Source organism: Molothrus ater, chromosome 8 (assembly GCF_012460135.2).
Source record: "Molothrus ater isolate BHLD 08-10-18 breed brown headed cowbird chromosome 8, BPBGC_Mater_1.1, whole genome shotgun sequence".
Classification (NCBI taxonomy): Eukaryota; Metazoa; Chordata; class Aves; order Passeriformes; family Icteridae; genus Molothrus; species Molothrus ater.
In genome coordinates, this window is record NC_050485.2 from 28,354,770 (window position 1) to 28,381,163 (window position 26,394).

Below are 26,394 nucleotides of genomic sequence, written 5' to 3' on the forward strand. Positions count from 1 at the left end.
ATTTGTGTGGCTGGATAGAATCAATCCTTTTAGAGAGATTGTTAAATGATATAAATAAGTTGATGAAATAATCTTTTCACCTAATGAATTGTTAGGGGTCAGTATTTTATGTCCTGGTACTTTTAGAATCAAGCTGTTAAGGTGTTGTCTCATGCTAAGAATGTCTATATATTACAAACAGTTGTCCTCTGAATGAATTTAATTATGTTAGTATGGCACTCAGTAATTATTTTCCCTTCTATCTGTTTTTAGTTAGGATTGTGGTTTCAAATATTTTGCTTGAGTTACAGATGTCCAAGGGAATGTTCTCCTAAAACATGTTTTATCCATGTGAAGAAAGCGAAATGCTAGCTTTTGTTCAAGTAGAATTCCCTCTCCTCTCTTAAAATATTTTTAGCTTATCCTTGTCAGAGCATTCTTGAGAAAAATAAGGAGAGATGCTCTTCTGAAATCTCTGGGAGCCTTACTGTGTTTGGATGCAGAAGAGAAACCAGAATCTTACTGTGCAATGGGCACATTAAAAGCAAAACAATAACTGGACTACAGTGTGTGACTATTATTTTGGAGCAGTTGGGTTTTGAATTTATGTTAAAGATCACAGAGAAAAATGCTCAGGATGAATTTTTTTTTTGTGTAGAGTTATATGCTGAGAGGTAGGAGGAAAAACTGAAGTGTGCAGATGTTTTTGTACAACTAGTAAAAAATCTGGGTATTTGATTCTATAGCTATTTAAGCCTGTTTCTGGTGTTTCATTGAACTAATGCAGCATCTTAATAATTAGCTTTCTGTTTTCAGTAAAAAACCTGGTGTCTGCATTGCTCAGTAGTGTTGTATTAGTCAGGAATGTCTGAAGTTATTGGTGTCATGGGAGATACTTATTCCTCAACTAATATTTTCTGTTATTGGTACTAGACATACTTGATGTTGTAGGAATCGAGCAACAGTCTTTTGTAAGTGTTCAAAAATGTTATCAAAGTGCATTTTTTTCTGATTTAGGACCATGTCTGAAGCAGACTTTTGTTGCTTGTGTTGTGCGGACTAAATTTGCATGACTGTATGAGTAGAAAGGCCTTTTGTATTCAGTAATTTGGCAAATGCATCTGACCAACGAGTATCAGCAGTTAAAGCATGAAATCAGGAAGCTTGTAATTATAAGTAGAGGGGCATTTCTGATTGCAATGTGTGGTCACTGAACATATTCCAAGGATTTCAAGTTTGTCTGTGTTGTGGTGAAAAACAACAGCAGTGACAAATCAAACAAAACCCAAACAGGCAAAAAAGTGATGTTTATGAGACCAATAGATTTGTTCAGCATTGCTTTTTCATGTATAAATTTGTGCTTTGAATTCTGCTGTCTGTGTTGTGGAACTGCCATCTTTGGCATCTTTGGCAGAAGGAGCCACCCAAGGGTTCTCATTCTGTTTGGAAGAACTCCACTGAGGGGGGTTTCTCTGTCCAGCTCAAAGGCTGAGGAAAGGTCTTCACCAGAGTCCTGTGGCTCTACACCAGCCAGCCTTTCAGAGTGATGGACTTTCCCCAGCTGTGGAAGAAGCTGTAGTTTATTTCATTCTGGACCAAAAGCCTCAGGCAGGGTTTTCATGTGCTGGTTGTGTTTTGTTCCCGTACACAACTGTGTTGTTCTTAAAGCACTGCACAGACCAAGTTGCAATGGATAACACTCACTTGTGAGTCTGCATTAAATTTTGTTGCAAAATAATGATCATCAAATTGATTTTTTTTTTTAAGCTTTGGAGTGAGTATTTAGTGATTGTCCCCATTTAAAAGCTGCCTTGTGATAGGGAGTTTGAGAATTTAATTTCTCTGAAAAATGCTCTAGAGGTTTTCTTACTGCCTTTACAGTAAATTATATGCTCTCTTTTCCTATATCTTTTTACTGCTCTATAAATCAGCAGAGAGGTTATGAATTTGTTTCATATTGCTGTGTTGCACATTTGTTGATGAAACAGCTTATTAGATAATAAATAGATGTAATTGCATAATCTAATGGGAGAGGGGAGGTGGATTGAAGAAGGGGAGGAAACATAAATAGCACGAGAAATTAACAGATAGGAGAAGACAAAATTTTGTTACTAAGCTATAAAAGCAATTGAGTGCTTATGAAATGCAGAACCAAATAGTTATTTTCTTTTCATTTTAACCTAGATCATAATGGTAAATGACAATTTATATATCAGGAAAAAATGTATAAATGACAGAAGACTTGGTAGAACCCTTCCTAGCATAGCTTAAAACTTCATTGATCTTTAAGGTTCATTTTCCATCTCAACTACTGCAGTTTTGTGTTTTGAGCTGTGTCCTCCCTGGTGTTTGTATCTGCAGAAATAAAAGGCTTTGCTTTGTTTATGATTTAGATTTCTATAAATCACTTGTGAATCTCATATAAGGACTCCTGCTCACCTCAGCTCTCTCCGAAATGGGAGGAAAAGAAACTGTGCAGTCACATTTGAGGTCTATTTTAATTTCAGTTCCTCCAGTTCCTCACAATTTAGGAGACTGACAGTATTCTTTAGATTATTTCTAACCTCTAATCCTGGAGCTATGACTTGTGTGTGTGTGCTGTATTTTTTTTTAATGAATGGAGTTCTGTGATAGTGGAATGTGCTCACTCTGGAAATGAGTTTGCAGGTGTGAACCACCACACTACTCATGATGGTCTTTCACCACCAGTGCACAGTTATTGGAGAAAAATGATAGATTTAATTAATGGCTGAACTATTATTAGTAACATTAAATTTATTACTTAAATTATTAATAGGAAAAATAGGTAGGATTTCTAAAATATGTTTCTAATTTATAATGCTCCAGGTATTGTCAATGTTCTGGTAATTTCATTTTAATATTTTTTTTCTTCTCTAGATGAACATTGCAGTTGTCTGAAACAGCTAAAACATTAAAGCCCTGAACAATGAGGTAGAGAGGTCTGGGCTTTATGGAGAAGGGAGCAGGGAGTTCTAATTAAAAAAATAAAAAAAAAAGAAAAGGAAAATTACCAACACTGAGGGTCAACATTAAATACTAGAGCTGTGAAATTTGAATGAACATAAATGTTTTAAGTTTCTTTTATTATTTCCCTTATGGTTCAGCCTTCCTACGACTTTATTAGAAATTGCAAATAGCAATTATTGTTGCATTTCTTGTGAGATAAATGAAAATTGACTCCCCATGTCTGTTAATTTATAGTTGCCATTTCTAGAGTATTGTAATTTTCTTTTATCTAAATGTGAGTTTTTAAAGTTGATATGAGCATTTGCCTCAACTTCTGAATTTTTTAGTTTAACATGAAACTTCCTGATGATGTTCCTGAAGTATTGTATTTTTTTTTGGTATTTCTTTTTTATTTTTTTTCCCTTTTCAAGTGCTTTGATTATTTTCTAATGACTTGCCTGCCTCCTCAACATTCTGGCAAATTGGGATTAATTAAGAAGGCATGCTTATAAAGCAGCAGGGATTTGTATGAGTTAAAGGTGAAGTCTTGCATATAAAAAGAAAATTTTTCTAAACCAGATAGGCCTGTATGTACATCTGAGTGTATGTATCTACTTTTATATCTATATATATATAAAATTATGCTTGAAAATAGAATTATCCAGAGTCTGCATGAAAGTAGAGGCTCCATGCTGGTGGTTCTTTGACTTGAAGCAGCTACAGGATTACTGCAAACCTTCCCTTATGTGGGGCCAGTGACTCTAATCACTGTGCAGCTGAATGACAGTAGGAGTGAGAAGGAGGAAGAGTTTCATCTTCTCCTTATGGGCTCATATTTTAATATAAAATCACTGCCAGAGCATTCCTGTGAGCTGTGCTCCCAGATTGCCCATCAGGATCTCTGAGGAGGTAGCTAGGTAGATTCATATGTCTGTGGTGATGTGACATCCAGCTTCATCCAAGCAATTACAGCCTTTTATGGATGCCTGGGATTGAGGCTGCTGAGGAGCTCACAAGCTGCAGTGTGGAAAAAAATTCAGGTTCCTGTGAAGAATAGCTACCTCAGGACTGGACTGCAAAGCTGAGCATTTTGATTTGCAATTTAGGCTTGAATACTGCTTTTACCCTACTTCAGTCTACAAGTTACCATCATCTTCATTTCCCTCCAGATTTCTGTCTGATGTTACCAGACAGAGGGATTGAAATTTCTGGCTGCTGACATCTCTGCAGAGGGTTCATCTCTCTCCTATTTTTCCCTTTCCTGTTCCCCAACTCTTGAAGGATTACTACTCTAGTACTATTTGTGTACACTATTTGAGAGGCAAAGGCATCAGTTATTGATCTAAGAACTGTGTGAAAACATTGTATACTTCTGTTTTTTTAATTATTGTGTTCAAAGAAGTTCTTGGCTACCTGTATGTGGCAAATATATGGTTCCCCATCATTATACTCAGAGACATATTTGTATGGGGGGGATATTTTATGTTTGAAAATAAAAAATAAAGGACAAAACATCAGCACAAACCCCTACAATCACCTCTTGCAGAACAATTTGAAACTTGAGCAGGTATCTCTTAGAAGCATGCCCTCATACACATGATTTAAAGAATATTTATTGAGGTCTTTATGCCATACTCCCAAACTCTGTGGAGAGAAATGGCAGTATTATGTAATGAAAAATGCTATAAATGCATTCAAGCTTCTTGACTCTCACATTTGGGCATGGAAATGGGCTGCCCAGGGAGGTGGTGGAGTCGTGGTCCCTGGAGGTGTTTGAGGGTGTGGCCCTCAGTGCCATGGTCTGATGGACAGGGTGGTGTTTGTCACAGGTTGGACTCGGGGATCTCAGAAGTTTCCAGCCTCACTGATACTGTGATTCTGTGATTTCTGACTGCCTGGATTTGGACTGTCACTCTGAATTTGTTCATGCAGTTTCCTTTATACATTTTTGTGTGCACAGCCACTTAGCCAGAAGAGCTGTTTTCTCCCCATTTGCTTTTCTTTTTGTCCTCTTTATGTATAGAGTCATATTTTTGCCTCAGATTTCATTATGCTGGGATAAGCAAGTGTGTTCTTGCTAGGCTCTTATTTCATCTAGTCATTCAAATATCATTCTCTGTTCCAGTTTAATCTTTCCTCTTCTGTTTCCTGGATATGGCTTTGCCTGGCTCCTGTGCTGTGATACTGTTTCTGCCTGCTTGCTTCTGAAATCCCACATCTGGATCACTGCCTGATCTCTGGAAATCCCACACTGTAGGATCATTTTTCTTTTTCTGGAAGTGTTCCATTGGTGGCATAGTCATTCTCTTGCTATTTTAATTATCTCCCTTCTCCAATGGACTAGTTAAAAGTATTTCCCTCGCTAAGTCCATGACTTTCCAGACCAAATTACTGAATTTCCTCTGTTCTTAGTGTAGCATTACCATCGCCCAGTACTCTGCATGGGATATAATAATCTCTAATAATATGAGCAATTTCATGCCATCAATAAATCCATTAGCACATTTGTGCCATCATTGTTAGGTGTATTTTAAGGCCAGTTTTTGACTGTCTTCATTATCCAGTATTCATTCCCATATAGGGTTAAATTTTTTTCTTCTGCACAACCTGTTGGTCCCATTTCTATCCAACTTGTTACTTTCATTATGATTCTCATATTAACTTGGTTTCCAGCTTTAATTGAACAGCTTATTATCAAGCCCTCTTATAATGGTAATTTTCTTTATAGTTGCTTTATCAAAGATAGTGTGATATATTAATAAATTTATGATGCATTTTATTCTTCTTTCCCCTCACATCCATATTTTTAGATTAAACTATGAATATAGAATAATGAAAAGCTAGACTAATAGGTTCTATTAATTCTCTTCTTTTTTGCATTAAATTTAGGTACAATATTTGCTAGAATATGACAAATGCTATAATTTAATAGATATAATGAAGTGCCTGCTGCTTAACTTGCAAGTTAATGTATTGGTTCTTTTGTTTCCTAGGGCTCTTGTGTAGAGATTCTTGTCTCTGTTCTGGTAGGACAATAAGTTCTTTGAATTTTTTCCTATTAAAAATGTGATATTATCCAACTCAAGATGCTTTTTTCCATGAGCTGCCTTGCTTTTGCAAGGTAATGCTTTGCATCATCATCTCGAGTCAAAATCACAGAACATTTTCTTTGTTTTGTGCTATCTGCTGTTTCTGTTGCCTCATGTTTCCTGATGTTTTTGATGTTTTTGCAAATTTGTTAGACAAGTTTGTAGCCATATAAATCTGTACTCATACAAGCACATGATCTAACAAATTTCCTTAGCTGAGGAAACTATTAAAAAAAAAATTGAACGGGAACTTGTTGCTCTAGTGCAATTAATGTTATACATTACAGCTCAGATATTTTGGTACTATGGTTGATTGCCTTGTCATGTATATATTTCTTACAAAGCCAAAGTGGAAATAGAACAGGAGGTAATGCTGACCCACTTACAGATTATATTCACATTAGCTCAGTTTATTTTATAAGATGTAATTAGATATTTAGTAATTTAAGATTTGTCTAGAATTCTTGGTCATTTTAACCTCACTTGGAGGTTGGGCAGTATTTTAATTCTGACTTGAATTTCCACCTCAAAGTAATTTTCATGCTTTAAGGTAAAGAGCAGAAGATTCATCCCTGTTTCTTCATAAATTTCCACTATGTAGAAAATAAACTCAGTTCTGTTGAATACTACTAGAATGCCCTATTTACCTTCTATCAATTATCTTAATTATTAATTGCATAAATGAAAGTATGAAATCCTTCCATTTATGTGAATACTGACTGTCACTCAGAGTACATTCTAACTGGCAATAACAATGAAATAATATCTACTTCTAGTAAGTTTACAATCCCATGGCATGTATTTTACACAGTAGTTTGTAAAGATGAATTATTTCTGTGCTTATCACGTTATTAAAGGTAACAATTTAATCACTGACTGATCTCCATCTCAAATTACATCTGAAGTGATAATGAGTATGTAGAGCTGCTTTGACTTTTCTATTATGTCCATATGGATTTTCAAATTGATACCAGTACATAATGCATGTATAGAATAGTCTTCCATCCTCTCTGTTCTCTTTTCCCTGCAGTAAAAAAGTAGTCACTGATGAAAAATTTAAATGGAAATATCTAAGACTTTAGGATCATACATCCTGGCTTAAGATGTGCTAATTAGTTACTCTTGGCATTCAGAGTAATTATTCAATTTGCCCAGTATGAAAAGGTGCTCTGCTATGTTCCAGTGATGGTCTTATTGTTAAATATTTAATACACCTGGTACGTCTGATTTAGCATCTCTGGTAGATATGGTGTCAAAATAAGTATTTTTCCTGTAATTGTTTGGTGGAGGAAAGATTTATAATGAATTAGAGGACTTTCAGCAAATCCCTCCCTGAGCACAGTAGTGTTAATACAGGAGAAGGTAGTAAATCCTGTATGTATCCAACAGTACTGCTCACAGGTACCTGATTTTCATGAACATCCCTCTCTTGAAAATATATGAGTGAAACAAAAATAAACTTGCATAATCCTTCCATACCCCAGGCTTTTTGTATGATAAATTAAAAGGTTTTTCAAGAGAGGTTCTTCTGTGTTTACTCACAAGTAATTAAAAAAAAACAAACCAACCAGTATGCTCTGTAACCCAAAGAAAATGGAAGTTTTAAAATCACTGTACAGCTGAAATACAATCTTATCACTTTTATGTTTTTCTGTTCGTTTCAATCTTGATTTCCTATCAAAAGCAAAGTGATACTGCAGAACATTACTGCAGAAAGAACCTTCATTCACAGTTGTGAGGAGAAAATAAATCAGCTTTGGAGAGTTTTTAGAATTTGATGTTGATGTATTTTGCATGCTTATTAACTGTGATGTTAAAATTAGTGGGTTAGTAGTATTTTGTGGCTTTTTTTTGTTTTTGGGAGACTAAGTAGTGTGTCACTTAGAGCTGTGCCTAGCAGGCAGCATTCTGGATGATGATGATGATGATGACTCGTGTGTTTGGTTCAGCAGCAATGTCACTGTGAGTCCTAAGATGTCTGTCATTCTGATAGCTCTAGCTCATTCTAAAAGGGAGAGCCCCAAATACAGAGAAGACTAGGATATTATGGATTTATATTATTTGTTTCCTTGTGAAAGTTGACTGCTGCTGGGTGCTTGGGCCAGGGAAGAGCTGTTCCTGCTAAGTGTGAAATAAGTACAGCAGCTGAGCATCCACTGGGAACTTAACATTTTGAGTCTTGACAACTTTTTGAATAGAGCCCAATCTGAAAACAGCTGGATTAATTCTCATCAAATCTCTAGATCAAGTATCCCTCCATGATCAATTTATTGAAGTATTAACAAGAATGTTCATCTTTTTCCTGAAATGAGAGGGCTGGGCTGACTGTACCACATGGCTTTATTTAAGCAGAGTGATTACCCTTTCTGGATCCTTTGGGGTCCATTTCTCTGATTAGATAATTTTTGTTTGTTTATTTGTTTTTTTTGCTTGCAACATACTTCCCATGCAGAATTCCCTGTTGGAAATACCAGTGTTGGGTAGAGAATGCACAGTCTCCTGGTTAAATATTGCCATGTTAGCTTGGGTTCAACAGCACCTGCAAAGCTTTGCAGCCTGTAGGTGATCTGTGACATAATCTGCTTGTCACAGCCCCAAACAGGCAATACTTGAAGATTTCTGGAACTTCATTATATAGTTGAGTTCAATTTGTAATTATTTTATTCTTTAACATTTTTAAGGAATGCTTTGGTTTTGAGATGAGAAAAGCAAATGCAGGCATATGGTTGTGTGAGTCAACAGGTACTAGATGCTGTATTTGGCACCTCTTTGCATGTTCATTCCTGCAGACCTTGGAGATGGGAACTTCTTGGCCCTTGTGCAACAGTGTTGAAACTGGGACATTCAGTGTTGACCTAAATTAGGCATTCATCTTCTAATAAGATGGACGTTTTATTTGATCTGTCTTTGATGTTACTCTTTCAAAAGAAGTCTTAAGGGTGGTTTTTCATTTTGTTTTTCTGCCTTCACTGTTGTGTGGTTTCCTTGAATGTTTTTTCTCTCTTGACTTCCATGGTACTGGTCTTAACTTGGGACTCTCAACTACTTTAACTGCTCCTTCAGAGTCTAGCTGATCTATTTTCCTTACTAAGGAGTAGAAAAACCATTGAAACAACTACTCTATCTTTTTTAGCTGTCATTCTCCACTTGATTGCTTGTCTGCAAACTGTCTTGCTCCTGATTTTAAAATACATTCTTCTAACTCTTTAAATAATCTTGTTCATTCACCTCTTGAGATAATGAAACATTTTTAAAAGGCTCTGTGACCCTAAATGTCCAACAATTCACTAGGGTATTTAATATTTCTTGCAACTGTCTTAGATGTCATTGAGATGGAGTCTTAGTACACTGTTTTCCCTGTAAATTAATCCAACTCTTGCATCTTTAAGGCAAAATTTTTTTTTATTGCCATATGAGTACACAGTTCAAGAGGCAAAAATCTGCATATAGACATAGGAAAAACTAGTCATTCAGATATTCTTTGTAAAAAAAGCCTTCAAGAGGCATCCTTTGTAGTGAATGCTGAGGAGAGGGCTCCCTGTGATTACCATACCTCACCAACTGACTCAATTAATGTGTAAGTTTTATTTTTAAATCAATGAATGAATACAACTCTATTCAGCCTTATTCATAAGAGACATAGCTGTGCCTTCTGGTCTGGTCTATCACCAGGGACCGCTTAAAACTGTTAAATTCTTTTTGTGCAGACACTTATGCAAGGTAACCTTAGACCTTGACAATATGTAGCCATCCTATTTTCTGATAGAATAGCAGGTGGCTACTTAGAGCTTCCATATGACTTATTCATATGTCCCAGTATTTGCCTGTGTCAAGACATTAGAGAGGGTTCTTTCTGGTTTGAAGCAGGTGGATGTCACTGACCTCATTTGGGATGTTGCCTGATCTAGTATATGCAGCAAATGTATCAATCTTTTATGCAGTGTGATGCTGAGGAAATCCAGAAACAGATGAGTAGCACAGATCTGAATGGCTGTCCAAAATACAAAAAAAAATAAGGTAAAATTTCCATCTATAAAAATGACTTGGTAAGCTTACCAAAAGGCATGTTTCCTCCCCTCCCCAGGCATATATTGTCTGCTTGGTAGCTTAAATTCACTTCTGGAGACTGATGCTTTGTCTCTTAAATATCTTTGTTTGCAATTTAGCTACCCACTCAAGGGACAATTCATTCAGCTTAATTTCTCCAGTTTCCCCAGTTGTTACCTAAAGGATCCTTCTTCACTCTCCTGGCATGTGCAATGTTAGTTTTGTGTTTACACCACTCTTCTCTAATGAGGAGAATATGTGGAACTACATCTTAAAAGTGTTGAAAGCCTTCCAACAGGTTTCTGAAGCTGGGCTTTGCCCTCTCTTGCCTGTAATACCCAGTCCTGTATCCCTGTTATATTCAACAGGCAACTCTTGCAGATTTACACCATGCACCTTAGACAAGGACTGTGTCCATTTTTATGTTTAGTAAAATTTTTAGGTCCCTTCAGTTTTTTTCGTGATAGTAGAGGGTATGTATTGAAATTCAAGAAATATGAGTAAATACTTCCTTAAAGCTCACTTTTCAACTGAAAGCTTTTTAAAGCAGTCCTGACAGTTTAAATTCCCTAAAAGTATCATATGTAAAATGATATACATGTACTCTATAATCCTATCTTTAGTAAATGGATTTACAGCCTAAGAACTTCTATGAATTGGAACACTCAGATCCTTAGGCTTATTCAAGAAAAAGCGTTTTAAAATGTAAAGGGATTAAAAATTGTATTCCTGGTGATTTTGTAAGCAAAGATTTAGCTTATTTTCTAACTAAATGCAAAAGCTGACATTAGCCTGGCAATTCCTAGTCTCAGGCTGAAGAAGTCATCTCAGTCTTGTATATTCAGATAACTTTTAGAGTTGGTGTTTCAAAAGTAGCAATTTTATTAAGATAGGTATTTGAGGGTGGGAAAGTGAGACAAAAATCACCCTGAACTAGAGTCTCTGTTGGTCAGGAGGTGGATCCTGGTGATTGTCACTCCAGATGTGACTCCAGGCTCCCCAGGCTGGTGAGTACTCATTGGTGGGAGGGTGCAGCCTCTGCTGTGCTGGTCACTCACAGCTGGCCAGGTCAGTGTGTTCACATTGCAGCTCGTGCCTGGCTTCCATTCTGGACAGAAAACTCAAGGGGCTCTGCTTCGTTTTTGGCTAGCTGGGAGGTAAAGATGGTGCAAAATAACTTCTGTACAAGACTGTGCCTTGTTCTGCCTCTGTGGCTGTTGGTGGTTCATACAGCCTGATCTGGATCTGGCACCTATTTTGGGAGGGAGTACATATGGTAAAGTATAAATGCAGGTGTGGATTTTATGAACAGCTGACAAAAATGGGCCAATTCACAGATCAAAGTAAAACTCTTTCCACAAGCATATAGTTTATGTATTTTATTTGGTTTAATTTATATAATCACTGAAACTAAGATGTCACATGTTTTGATGAACATGTTTTTCCCTTTCAATTCTTCCCCTAAATGATTTATCAAAATAGCTATATTTATAAATCCTAAATCTTAAAACTTTTCCTCTTAAAGCTCTGACTGAAGCTTCCTAATTGTCTAGTTTGAGATGGTGTAAAATATCTAATTCTCTTCTCTTTGGAATTTCTGTAAATTTTTTTCCCATTTGAGAGCATACATCCATAGAGGTGTGTTTTAGGTTTTTTTTCAATATTAAGTAAAAGCTTATTTTGGGGATGATTCATTAAGCCCTTCGGCTCTTTTTAGGCTCATGATAACCCTCAGCTTCCTTAGTGAAAAGCAAGCCCTGCCAGAATTGGTTTGAATTTTGCTTTAACTGTACTAGGTTCCAGTTTAATCACCTACTAAGAGTCCTGGACACAACGCTGTCCTCAGAGAGCTGAGGTCAGGAGTGATTGAAGTTCAGATTAATGATTTAAGAGCACCTTCTGGTGACTAATCAAAGGCCAAAAAGAAAAGTTTGTTTTGACTGTGGGATGAGCATTTAGAGATGCACCTAGAAGTATGTCCTGAAAACAGCTTTGATTCATTTTACAGCTGAATATACCCATATATTAGCCTTTCTGCTCTTGAAGCTTCCCCCCTCCTCCCTCAGCTCTTAATCTCTTTTTAAGCATTGCTGAACAGATGCTTATGCAGATAAGATCTAACAAAAGAGTAGCAACAACAAGAAACTCTGTTAGAAACTGAGGTTCAGCTGTGGTCTTGGGTAATGCAGATTTTTCCTGATACAGGGAATGTTCTTTTGTCCATAACTTCATTTGCTCTTGTTTTGATTTCTGCCATCTTTGATTCTGGCAAGACCTTGGTGTAGAAATAGTCATATGTTGAAAGAAGGCTATTTATTTATTGCAGCAGTGTTGAAAGGCTTTAGGGTCAATGGAAAGTTTAAGGAAATTTGATTCCTTTTTTGTGACTTGTTGCTGGTATTAAGCTGTTAATGTTGCAGGAATTAATCTTTCAAAACATTTTCTTTACAAGAGAAATTATTTTTGTATTGATAAGCATAGAATCAGTATTGACCATCTAACAGTGATATGAAAGAAACCTTAGAGCCATACATTAGCTGAGATCATAGCACAAATGCTAAATTCTAGTCTACAAATGCCATATTCAAAGTCCACAAATTGAGAACTGAATAAAAGCAGTATTAAGACTTCCGTTATTGTGAGAGGTTTCTTTTGATCTGGATTCTAAACCAGTTTTGAAATTCTGGATGAATAGTGCTTTCAGACCATGTCAATAAGAGTCTTTCAAGGAATATTTGATGAGTTTTCTCCAATAAATATTAAGAATTTATTGCAGTTTGTGTGATTTTTCTAGGATTTAGAAGGAAAATTAGTTTTGTTAGTTTTCATATCTACTCACTTTTTTTTACCTGTAGTAGAACTTTCTGAAAAGCAAAACCAAGCATCCAAAACATTTAAAAATCAATGATTTTTGTTCACAATTAAAAACAAACAAGCGAAAATGTTTTGATTGAATTATTGATGTTATAGAAGGTTCTGCTTATGTCAGTGCATGCCTGTAATTTGGAATAGTGGACTGGAAAGGTACTCATGGAACCGTCCAGTAGATCATGTAGGCAAGGAAAGAAAATTTTATTTTTAAATAGGATTAGTTTTAATTGGCATCCTTGCAATAATAACCTCCCTTCAGCTGAATAATATCCTTTCAGATGTCTGTCTCTTCTATATGTGAACCAGTGCACTTCTTTCTGAATTTCCTATGTTTTCCAGTTTGTTTAAGCCACTCAAATAAAGCAATAATTACTCTATATTTGTTGTATCTTTCAAAGGTCTTTTTGTAAGAATTCCACCATTGCCAGGAAATTAACTCTACATTGACTGATGGATGGCTTGTTGAGAGAGATGACTAAAGCAAAAAAAACCCCACCCATATGATCAGAAACATTCCCAAAGCCCTCTACCAACATATAAAATGATTGATTCTGGGAAACTTGGAGCTGTCATAGTTAAAAATGAAAATATCATAGTCTCTCTTTCTTATACCTCTTCATCCACTTCTAGAGGGAGTGTTGGAAGTTGCTAACAGTGTTGTGACATACCCATAAATTATGAAGTCAAGCATAAAATATGAGTGAAATGACACCTGCCACATGAGTAAAATGTATTCTGAAATGATATTATTTTATGACTAGTAAGAATCTTTCATATCCCCAAACAAGAAAGCTTTGTAATACCCTAGAGACATGAATGCCATTATTCCATTTCTTTACAGCAAACAGAGGGATGTGCTTTATAGTGTAATGTCCTGATAATTGCTACAGCCAGAGAAGTTGGAAGTAAGTGATTATCTATATAATTATCTGAAAGACAGTACTTGAAATCTCCCCAGTAACCAGCCCTTTGAATTTATTAATCAATTAAGTTTTTAAAAGAACTATTATCTCTTCTTATCTCAACATTTGTCCTGAGGTTGTGTTCAGGGACTGGGAACCTCTTAGGAGGCTGTAAGTGTGTATGTGTGCTGATGGGAAAGGGAAGAGAGGAAGGAGTTGTTGCTGGCTTTATATATATATATATATGGATTTTAAAAAGTCTTGAGAAATCTTAGATGCTAAGAGAAAATTATACTTTTTTTCCTTTGGAAAGTGTCTGTGTGTCAAATTTTAGTGCATTTTTATGTTTTCAAAACTAATATAGCTTTTGGGAGCTGGTGCTTGCAGCCTTCTGATATGAGATAGTTTCCTGCCATGAGAATTCTGTCCTTAACAGATATGAAATCTGATGGTTAGATATTAATCACTCTAAATGATTGAAAGGTAGAGAGAGGTGCCTCTTGGTGAGCATAGAAACTTGATTTAAATAGTCAAGGAGAAATTTAGGAGTTGGTGACACACTGGATTTAGAGCATTTGCCTGTTACCTCAGGAAGCTTAAGTTAAAACCCTGAACTAGGTCACAAGTGAAAATGAGATTTATGGTGATGTACAGTGAAAAATTGGCACAGTGCATTACCTTGTTGCCAAGTACCTCAGTCTGCCTTGCCCATATGCTTTTTGCTCCACATTTTAAAGTACTGTAGCATGTTTGATTAATTATAGAAGTCTTATAAAATACATATACATGTGGCTCATTATATAAATATATACATACATCTGTTGAAAGTTTGTACACAAATGGATAAAAATTCATAAACAACTTTATCCTTCACTCATGTTAATCCTGTGATTAGATCAAAACCTGTAGCCAATCTTACTTTAATGTAGACACTACTGAGATTGAATTCTATTTAAAGGTAAGGGAAGTTGGTGGAACAAGAGACCCCCTTGGCTTAACTGTGAGCTTCTGAGTCTGCTGAAATGAGAACTGTACCAGAGATGGGAAAGCAGAGAAATACCTGGTGAGGACTACAAGGACATTCCCAGGCTGTGTAGAGATGCAGTCAGGAAAGCAGAAGCTCAGCTTAAATTGAGATTGACCAGAGGTATTGAAAACTACAAGAAAAATGTTCTTCAAGTATGGAAACAGGAGAAACAGAGCACAATATTGCCTGTTGTTAAACAGCAGATGTGAATTAGTCACCAACAATGTGAGAAGACAGATTCTCAGCACTTGGTTCACATCTCTCTTTGCTGGTGCTTTGAGCCCCAGGCCCTGGGAGAGAAAATCCAGGTTGATGCAAACACAGACCCACTGTCAGTGAAGGAGTTGGTGTGGGAACTATTACAGGAATTTGACCCCTATAAATCAATGGGCCCTGACAAAATCCACCTGAGGCTAAGCAGAAAGCTGGTTCATGTTATGGGGTGGCTCTGTCATCTCTGAGAAGTTGCGGAGACTGGGGGATGTTTGAGAAGACTGGAAGAAAGCTCACGAAAACTCCATCTTCAAAGGGGGCTGAAAGGTGGGTCCAGGAAATTATAGACCCATCAGTCTTACTTTTGTTTTTGGGAAACTTGGAATGGAATGAATTCTCCTGGCCTATTACAAATCGGATGAAGAACATGAGTGGGAAAAGTCAGCAGAGGTTCACCAAGGTCAGAATGTGCTTGACACACCTGATTGCTTTCTATGACAAAGTCACCCTGCTTGCTGATGTGGGCTGAGACATTGTCTACCTCAATTTCTCCAGGGCTTTGGGTATGGGTTCCCACACCCTCCTGGTACAGAAGTGGATTTCTTGGGGTCTAGACAAGGGATCTGTGCAGTGAGTGAGGAGCTGTCTGCCTGGTCATGTGTAAAGAGCTCCTGTCATGAGTGGGATCTCCCTGGGATCAATATTGGGCCCAACAAGTGGAGATCTGGAAGATGGGATGAAGTGTACCCTGACAGAGTTTAGAGATCTTAACAGAATAATGCCAGAACATACACTTAACCACTTTTGGAAATGGAGGCTGCCTTGTAGAAAGTAAAGACTAGAAAATAAAAATCTCTTGCTGTTAAAGAAACCTAAAGTATAACTTATTTTTGTTTGTTTTCAGCAAGAGGAATAACATAAGGATAATGTGTTACTCCAAGTGATCTTAAAGTAACATAAGGGTGATCTTCAAGTAACACAGTCTATGAAGGTACAGAACTTTTCTAAATGAGATAATAACATTGTTAATGTGGTAGGAAAAAGTAAGTAAGAGGACCACTTCAGTCTGGTGGAATGTGGTTTTTTGGTTTTTTTTTTTTTTTTTAATTAATTTCTTCATTATCTTGGCAACATTTGGCCATAAAAATACCTCTTGGCTGAAGTGAACACTGTAAAATGTTAGAGCAGTGGGGTGTCTCCTTGCTTCCTGGCAGATTCTTTTTGAATTCCTGTTTGCTTCTAATAGCAACTATCTGCATACAGGAGAAACCTTTGGGATTACTGTTAATATTCTTGTGAATCAGGACTGAATTGTCAGAACTTTGAATATTTCAAACCTTGCTCTTTTTTTGAGAAAATTAGTAACTATGACAGGAAATAGAGTGCAAGAAGTTCAGCCAGGGGATTGGGTAGGTGGTCTGTCTCTTACTCAAAACAGGAATTATTTTTATACAGCTTTTTGACCTCTGGGATTTTATATGTGGAGTAGCATTTACAGCCATACTTAGATGAGATAGTGCTGTGGGGTATTATATCATGTTTTGTTTTTGTATCAAATGCCAACTTGATTTTCTATCAATTTTTAATTTAAGCATGGTGCCAGGCCTATTTATAGGCAGAATTTTGGATGCCATCTATGAACTAGCCTGAGCATTCCTAATAGAATATGTGCTTGTCTCATATGATTTTGTCCAACCATGATATTAAAATAGGAAATATGAAAGGCCTGCAGTATTCCAGATAAGAGAGGTGAAGCTACATTTCTTTCACTTCATTTCTTTTCACTAAGTTTGTTCCAGGTCAGTGGAGGATATTGTGCTATTTGCAGTATCTTTTAAAAGGCACTGATCTCTAAGTTGAGATGGAGAACCACTGCCACCTGGAAAATATTGGCAAGATATGAACTGTTAATTGCTGTAGTGATTCTGTAGAAAACATGGAGCTTGCTGTTGAACTCTGTAGATTGACTCAACTCCACTCAATTTTATAGGAAATTTTCATAAATATTATGTGTAAATCCATCCATGTGTAAAACTAAGTAGCGTAAAAACTTTTTATTGTTAAATTGTGAATGTTTGGGAGTGGGTGACACAGTTCTTAGTAATGGTGTATTTCTTTGCTTAGATTCAGGCAATCAACATTTGGATTGGGTTTTTTAGATAGTTATGGCTTATACTTACATATTTTAGGAATATATATGCATCTAATCTAAAGAAAGATCTGAAGACAAAAGTCAGGATGGATTTTCTCAAGATCCATTCTATGCAGCTATACTTTCAGTAGAATTATTTTCTCCCTTTTTGTATCAAGCTTTTAAATAAAATACTCCAATCATTTGTGCAGTGGGAGAGATTACTGTGCCTGTTATTCACCTTATCTCTTGGACTATTCATCTATAATTCTGTGAATCATTTTTGTCCAAAAAGCTTGAAATGGATCATTCTGACATGTGCTATTACTGGAAACTAAAGCAGAAAATTTCTTTACATGAAGGAAAAGTAGAAGGCTCTTTGTTCATGACTACTTTTCTTTGGACTTAATATTTAGAAATGTCAGGTGGAAGAAAACTTTGCTTTAGTGCCTCTTTCATGGTGCTGGTATCTGGCAACTGCTTAGTTTTAGCCAACACAAAAAATGGTGCCATGTTGTAATGGCTTGAATGGCTTGCATTATAGTATACAAAATTAATGCAGCTGTCACAATGGAGACCATGGGTGCAGAGGAGTTTTAATTTTTGCTAGTACTGCCTTTATGCTAGTGGTATGCTATGCTTTGTAAGGTGAATGAATAATGAATATGAATATTCAGAAGCTGTTGATGTAGTTGAGTAATAGAAAAAGGGCTGTTATGAAAGATGCAGGAGTTTTTATGAAGACCTTTATCACAAATATACACAAATAGAATTATTTTCTTTTCTTGTTTTCTTGAGTTCACTGCTGTTTGAGTAGGGTTCCTCACTATGCAGTGTGACCAGAAGTTACTATCTTTTAAGTAAACACTTATATCAGAGAAAGAAAACTAGGTTTTCCTACTGAGCAAGTGATTATAAATGAAATTTTCCATGCAGCAATTTCCAGCTGATGTGAGCTGCATTGATCCCATATAATGTAGCCTGATAGGGACAGAATTGGATTTGAATTTCTACACTTGAGCGGGTGTGATGAACCTCAGTAAGGTGAACTGGAGTAATATCATTTAGTTCCTCCTGTGGAGGAAGTGGGCAATCTTGGGGAATTACTGGTTGTACACAAATCAGCATAAAAGAGTTCTTCTACTACTTGCATTCAGGAGAACTGGATTATGAACATTATGTATAATAAATAATTCTCTGGTTGCTTTGCTGGTCAGAGTACAGCTGGAGAAGTAGGTACCATTTTGAGGTGCAGATTCTAGAAGGAAAAATTCTAGAAGGAAGTCTAGAAAATTATTCATGAGGTTGCTAGATTAAATTGCTTTATTCCTCTTTTCAAAAGAAAGAGGAAGAATTTTAGCTGATTTCCAGGTCTACATTCAGGAAATATGTGTAAGTAAGAAAAAAAGGTGAAATAGACATTTAGAAATACTTTCTAATAAGTCATTACTAAAATAGATTGCCTAGGAAGGTTGTAGACTTCTATCATTGGAATTATTAAAATCAGATTAGACAAATAATTGAAAAAAGATTTCAATATAATCTGAATTATAATAATATAATATAGTTGGGATAGGTGTTAGGGCATGTTCTAAATGAAATGGCAATTTATAGAGGTTTTGGTAAAAAAAAAAAAAGTCAAGTACCACTTTGTGAGGCGGTAGAAGAAAATTCTTGAGTAGTTAATGCAGTATTTTCACATTTTATTTTAAAATAGAATGAATATTAAATTTACTATTATAATACTATTTTTATCTTCTGCATCTGGTTTGTTTACCAGGTCTTTATAAAACTGTGCCCATGTTTCAAGTCTCTTTGTGGATTCCCTCAGAGTCACATATTCAGATATCCTATTCTAAACAAGCTGTCCTGGTCTGTGTTCTGTGAGTTTATATAATGTTGTGCAGCCTGAGCAAGGGAACAGATTTCATTTATGTAATTGAAAATGCATTGCATAAGTGAGATGCCATATAAGTTTGGACTTTGAAAGCAGAATCTTTTATTGTATTGGGACTATTGCAAAAATGCACTATGGAACAACAACCTTTTTCAGAAACAGAGCACATGCCAGAATTAACCTTAAATTAATGTTTTGCACCAATCAGAGGTTATATTCCAGCTAATTTAGTTTTTTGGGTTTTTTTTGTTTGTTTGTTTGTTTTTTTTTAATTATTTTTAACATAAGTATTAAGCTTCTTGAAATACAGGATATCTCTTCTTGGGTAAAAATTGTATTCTAATCTTGATTTTATTTTTCTGGGATTTTTGGATTGTTTTGGAGCATGGTTTTGTTTAAAATAATGTAGAAAGATGGACTCAGGATGAACTGAATTAATCACTAGGGTTTTCACTTTTGCAACAGAAACTACTACTTTGTCAATGAATAAACTGAAACCTCTTTAAGAGCAGGCCTGTGATTACTTAGCATGTGAGAAGTTGTCATGAGTGTCCTTTGTGTTTCTAAATATAACTTCTTCTATTACTGCAAAGCAGTATGTAACAAGTAGAGGAGTGTGATTGGCATATGCAAATATTGCCTTAATGTATTGAATATTTATTCCTCTTCATTAGTCATTGAAGAAAAATTAGAGCTACAGTATGTTCAGTACATCCTTTTTTCATATGTGAAAAAAAAGCCCAGCAGAAAGTTATACAATGAATGTAAAAATGCAGGAAAATCAAATGCAAATTCTTTGAAATTTTGTTAGGTGCTAGTCAATGCTTTATGCCTGGAAAAGAAAAATCTGCCTTTGTGGGTTTTTCAGAACATACTGTTTTTCAGATATTCTTTTGAAAAAATACTGGAAAACCTTAGTCTGTCATTCAATATTGTGGTATGAGAAATGGCCTCTTGATCACTTCTGCATTTCTTTCTCACTGATTCAGGCTTGTACTGTCAGGTGGTTGGAATTTTTTTCCCCTTCTTTATTAATATATTCAGATCTGTGCAGTCTCTTTCCCTGCTGTAAATGTTAGACACAAGATCTCAACTAGAAAGGTTGCCAGTACTTCTGTTTATGAAGAACTTGATCTTTTAACTTTGAAGCACAGTTATTGATTTTTATTTCTTTTTAATAAAACATATTTTCATAAAAGATGAAAAGGAGATGGAGCAAAATTTTTCAGCAATGGAAAAAGGGGCTCTTGACTGACACAGCAGTACTGATATTGAGATGGATCCGTGCAGCAAAATATGCTCTATATTGTATATTCAGATACATCTGAAGTAGGAATTGCAAAGTAATCCAACATTTCTTAAAATTATCAGTAGAAGTGTGACACTAAGTAACATAGACATAAATGAATTTTTTTTATAACTCCTTATTTAATAGTGAATATTTGTAATATTATGAATGTAGCTTATGCTTTGTTTCTCCTAAATTATAAATCAGACCTCTGTCCATCTACCAGCAGTTTTGTGGATCTTCATGTTCAGAAAATAGCCAATAACTTTTCTGGTTTAAATTAGTGTCCCTCTCTAAAAGATTTGGTGGTATTATTTTTTGCAGGAGGATGCAGGAGATGACAAGACTGCATTTTTCACAGCTCTATAAATATTACAGCAGGAAGGGCCATTTTAATAACCTGCTCTGACGTCTTATGTATTGCAGGCGTAGATTTCATCTGACTGCTCCTTCACTTTGGACCAATAATTTTTGACTGAACTAGAGTGTACTTTTTTCCTTGAAATTGGTTTAAAGTCTCTGCAGTGGTAGATATTGCCACTGTACATTCTTTATTTGCCATTATTTTATAGCAGTGGTACTATTCCAGGTGACTGTAGACATCCCTTTGGTTGCCCTGTGTTGGCTTTAGCCCTTGCATTTCTGGTGTGTCTGTCTGCTTGGTGAAACACTGTAGTGTCACATATTTCAGGGAATCTTTTGCTGACTGATTATCTTGGTGAATGACTGATCTGTCACTGGTGCTTCTGAATACTTTTAAATGTGCAGCATCCTGATGTCTTTCTGTTGTTTGGTAGATCTGTTTTACAGTATACTGAGATGGGAAATGTTCTTTTGGCATGCACCCTCTAATTCTTTATAGGCTTTGATTATAACCCTGCCAACTAGGAAAAAATATTGTTGAGAATATTATGAAAGCTGATGTGGGATTTCAAATGACAATACACAGCATCAGCTACTCCCCTGTGTGTTCTGTTTAGGAGGTTGGAGTGTGGGTGGGATTAACCTGTGGTGCCTGGGCAGGCCACACAAATTTTTCTGTCTTCTCACTGAAGCTTTCTCAGTGGGGAGCAAGGAGTGGGGTGCAGTGCAGGCACCTCTGTGACTCATGAGTGCATAGTCAGGGTGGCTCATCTGGATTGTGGTTATTTGACAGAATCACCGGTAGCCACAGAGGAAAGCTGCTGATGAATACCTTGCTTCATATGAAAGAGAATATTGCCCTTGATTGGGCAAGGGCTTACCTGAAAGTGGTACTGCTTATCTTTGTGTTATGGCATTTGGGATTTGATAACACTTGGAAAGAAAAATAATACAGAACAATTCTTGGTATGACTCAAGAAACTTACAGTAATTTCCATCTGTCTTGCTATGTATTTATTTTAAATAGAACAAGCCCTTATCTTACAATTTTCTACAAACATTATTGCAAAGTAATGCTGTGCTCTTATTTATTTACTTTTTTTGCCAACAAAGTGAAATGTCTGTTTCAAAGGCTATCTACTCTTCCAAAAGAAACTACTTATCAAAAAATTACCATTCTAGGAGACAAGGGAAATTGTTTGTACTTTACCAGTACCAAAGGGCTGATCTAATAAAAACAACTCTTGTAAGTCACCTCCATTGCACTATGCAACTACTAAGAAGGCAATGGTCATGACTGCAAATGAGTACTTCTAATATTTCATACTTCTGCCAGGAAAATCTATGTTCTTAGATAGCTAAATAAGACTTTACTTCTATATATAAATCATATGACAGCACTGAAATTATTTTGATTGGAATATTACGTATTCTTGCCTTTTATTAAAAAGAAAAGCACACAAAACAGGTGAAAGCTTTTCTTATTTAGTGATACTTATTCTTAATGATTTTCTTTCTACAATATAGTGAAAGAAATGAGTGTTTCTGAGGATGTTTTTATATTTATTGTTATTTGTTATTAAAGAGTGAGATGATCTGTTTCCCCAGTGGAGTAAGGCCACTGGAGACATGTGTTAAGGCTTGAACATAATCATAAAGGATGCAGAAAGTAGAATGGATTAGTGAAGGTACAATGTGCTGAAGATACCAGGCTCTTTTAGAAAGCTTTTATGTTAATAGATTATTGAATTTCATCTGCTGTTTCATCACCACATAGATTAATACAATGTAATAAATATGAATGGGTGAAAAGATTCTTTTTCTACATAAAAGGAATTTCTATATGTGATGAATATTGAGCTATTAACACTCAAAAAAAGTTACAGCAGATATTTCTGTTTCAAATGTCTGAATGGCAGTTGTTGAAAGAGCAAATAAAATCTTAAATGGGAATAGAGAATAAAATGGAAATAATATTGCTACTGTAATAATATGCTACTGTACAGATTCATGGTTCACTTGCATCTTGGATACAATATGCTGATCTCTGTTGCATCGCAGCAGGCTCTAGGAGAATACAAAAGATTTATTAAAGGCAGGTGAGCAAGGAATTCTCAGGTTGGAAAAGGGGCGGAGGAGGGAAAGAAGGGAAATAAAACACAGATCATTACATTTTGAGTGGTATAAAGCATGAACCCAGAGGCACAGCTGTGACTGAAAGTGTCCCTGAGCTCTAAGTCATTGAAGGTGGTGTGATGCTGTGTGGAGAATCTGCAGGGATTTATCCTTCTGGATAATCACTGGGGAGCACTGTGCAGAGACAGGGTACTGAGTAGGAATAACAGAGCAGCAGCCTGCCAGATGTGCTTATTCAAATTTATATCTTCATTTGTCTTGATCTAGGAGAGTTTTTTTATGGCTGGTGTTGTCTAATTTCAGAAGTAAGTTGTAAGGCAATGGCAAAGCAAATAAGCAAAGCAAACCAAAATGCTCTTAAACAAATCCCCCTTACATTGGCTTGGATCCATTTCGTGTAAAGGATAATTTAAATTATTTGCTACTGAACTAGAAAGCATACAAGTGAATGCCTGGAGGAAGAAAGCAAATCAATATTAGAAGAGTCAGAATTCAAGTTTTTGTGAGCACAAATAGTGTGATGAGAAATATGAAGAGAGACTTGACTGTTTTCCCCACCCCCATTTTCTTTTCATCAAGAAAGATTCTATTGGCATGTCGATGATTCATGTTCTGGTGTCTCTGGTTTATTACAGCCCTGTTTTTCCTCTTGTAGGTTAACAGAACCTTCTGGATATTTAACAGATGGACCTATAAATTACAAATATAAAACTAAATGCACATGGTTAATTGAAGGATAGTAAGTATCTATTTTCATAGCCTAAATTTTCTAAACAGTTTGGTACTATGTGTTCTAGAGATCAAAAGAACTCCTGACATAGAGACTGCATGAGGGTATAATATGAACAGTTTGGTGTTTTGTTAGTTTGCTTTGGTTTTGTTTAAATATTATATAGAATTTAAAAAATAGGGTATTAGGATTTTCAGGATTGCTTAGAGTTGGCCAAATTCCATTCCCATTCAAATTGCTGGCAAAAATTAGGCTGACATTGATATATGGCTGGTGCTGCAGGCCCTCAAAACCCCATGATAAATTTGTTGCATGTTTGAGTACCTTTGCATAAGATCCAAAAGTAGTTACAGAATCCCTTTATTTAACTCATTACCTGACTTATTTAACTCATATCAATGATAAGTCAGCAATGGCCTCAAGTACAGAATGCTTATTCAGTTATGTGTTTCTCAAAAGTTAGTGCTTCTATAAAGTATTTTCTTTTGCATTCTACAGTTCCTCACATACTTAGTTTTGAAATAGTTTTATGCCTACAGTTTAGGTTCCTCATGCCTGTTGCTAATTTTCCAGATTATGCAGCACAGAAACACACAGACATGCCTGAAGAAATAATGAGACACATAAATTAGTGTGGCTAAGTGTTAATGGCACAAATTTGTTACGTTTCAGGAGGATTCCACCCCTCCAGGATATGGGTTAGGATTTTGCTGACTCTAGTTCACAATTCTAGAACAAAATTAGCTCCTTCTGTATTTCCATGTTGTCATAATCTCAATTATCTTGGATAATGCTGGATGCTCTGCTGCTGCAGGTCAGAAATGATGTGTCTGCTCTGACTTTGGTCTGCTTATATGCAGACAGTATTTTAAACAAAGCAGCAGTGAAGTTATGATTGTTTGCAAAATCATTTAAATCTTATTATCTAGAAGACCAAGCTATAGCTGAATATGTGTCTGAACCTAGCTAGGCTTCTCTTTTTGCTCAGGAATATTTGCACTGCACTGCACTAAAGTGGAAACACACCTCAGCCCCACAGGCAAACTCTGCTTTGAAGCTGTTCCTCACTCCATTCCTCCTGCTCTCAGGAGATGGCAGAGTGGGAAGCTGGAGAAATCAATGTGCTGCACAGTCTGAGGAGGAGTAAAGCAACCAAATGTCCAAATGTCAGCACACAAGGAAGTCACATATGGGTGTAATACTGTGTCTTAAAAAATGAACAAAGAGCTTTCTCCAAAGGATCTGTCACAAAACCCCACATGTTTTCCAGACTGACAAATTGTACTCAAGCCTGTCAGTAGCAAGGAGAACTACAAGAAAATAATCATTATGTTTCAGGAAATACATATATATATATATATAGATAGATAGATATATAGATATATATGTATGTCTGGTAATTCTGTGGTATGTAAAAATTCCACCTTTCAAAAAGTTTACAGATCCATTTGGACCTCAGCCAAAATGTCACTAGTGACATTTCCCACATGTTGGCAGAGGGTCGGAGGCAGGCACTTGCACTAATATTGGTTGCAATTTTAGATTTGTGTTTTAAGATTTTTTATTTTCAATAATTAGTGTAATGCTGGGAAGAGGATGTGTAGGTGATTTCATCTTGAAGGATTCTTTGAAGTTCATAGTCCTGACATTGTAAAGTAAATTTAGTCTATTAAAATGAGACTTTTTAATTGCTCTAAATTTGTGGTTCTGAACACTGATAAAATCTGGTGAAGTTACACTTCTCATTAACTTTAGGGATTATTAGCTGTGGACTGAATATGTTATTTTTAAATTTTCTAAGATAAAGGGAATATTTGCTTGCCCTGGCTTTTGTTATTTAACACTTTGTAATATTTAATTACTACTCAAAATGTTTTAACAATTAACAATTGATTATGTTGGCATAATCAATTCTACTGTGAGCTCTTGATCTTATGATCTCAGTAATCTGTAAATGTGTTATATCAATGTTTTTTTTTTCAGCCCAAATGCGATACTAAGATTAAGATTTAATCACTTTGCCACAGAATGTAGCTGGGACCATATGTATGTATATGATGGAGATTCTATATATGCACCTTTAATAGCTGTATTTAGGTGAGTGTATTTACTAATATTACTGTCCATGTAGTCATGTATGGACATTTTCAGTTATTGGGGGAAAAAGTAACATTAGAGGCTTTAATATGTTAGTTAGAGTGCTTTCTTATCTTAGTATTATGGGAACATGTATGTAAAGTTGTATTAGAATGCATTCCAAAATGTTACAGTTTTGGTTAGATAATCATAGCAGAAATCCATTATTTGGATACTTACTGCTGGCATTGAATGGAATGTTAATGCTTACACACAGGCACTTTCCTGGAAACACCTGACTTACCTTGCAGATACATATACAAGTTGTATATACCTTGTATACCTTTTATTAAAAAAGTTTTAAATTTTTATTTATGTCATCTTGTTTATTTAGTTAACCAGCAGAATACCAAACTTCCTCTTTCCTTTTTTTTTCCCCCTAAATATACCAAAGATTGCTTAAAAATATTTTTCTTCTTTCTTTTCCAGTGGTCTGATAGTCCCTGAAGTGCGTGGAAATGAAACTGTTCCTGAGGTGGTTACTACATCTGGCTATGCATTGCTACACTTCTTTAGTGATGCTGCTTATAACCTAACAGGATTTAACATTTTTTACTCGTAAGTGTTTTTGTACTAAGTAATTGTTTGGTTGTTTTTTTCAATAGCAAAAGTCATACT

The 26,394-nt window shown here is 35.8% G+C and overlaps 1 protein-coding gene across 3 annotated transcripts in view; it reads left to right on the forward strand.

Annotated features, from left to right (window-relative positions):
• ATRNL1 (attractin like 1) overlaps nt 1-26,394 on the forward strand; it is a 432,283-nt gene that overhangs the window by 13,738 nt on the left and 392,151 nt on the right. For all 3 annotated transcript variants that reach the window (XM_036385270.1, XM_036385271.1, XM_036385272.1), the window contains exons 2-4: nt 23,566-23,649; nt 25,624-25,737; nt 26,206-26,334. In XM_036385270.1, the coding sequence (XP_036241163.1) occupies nt 23,566-23,649; nt 25,624-25,737; nt 26,206-26,334 (327 nt within the window). The remainder of the gene's footprint in view (nt 1-23,565; nt 23,650-25,623; nt 25,738-26,205; nt 26,335-26,394) is intronic.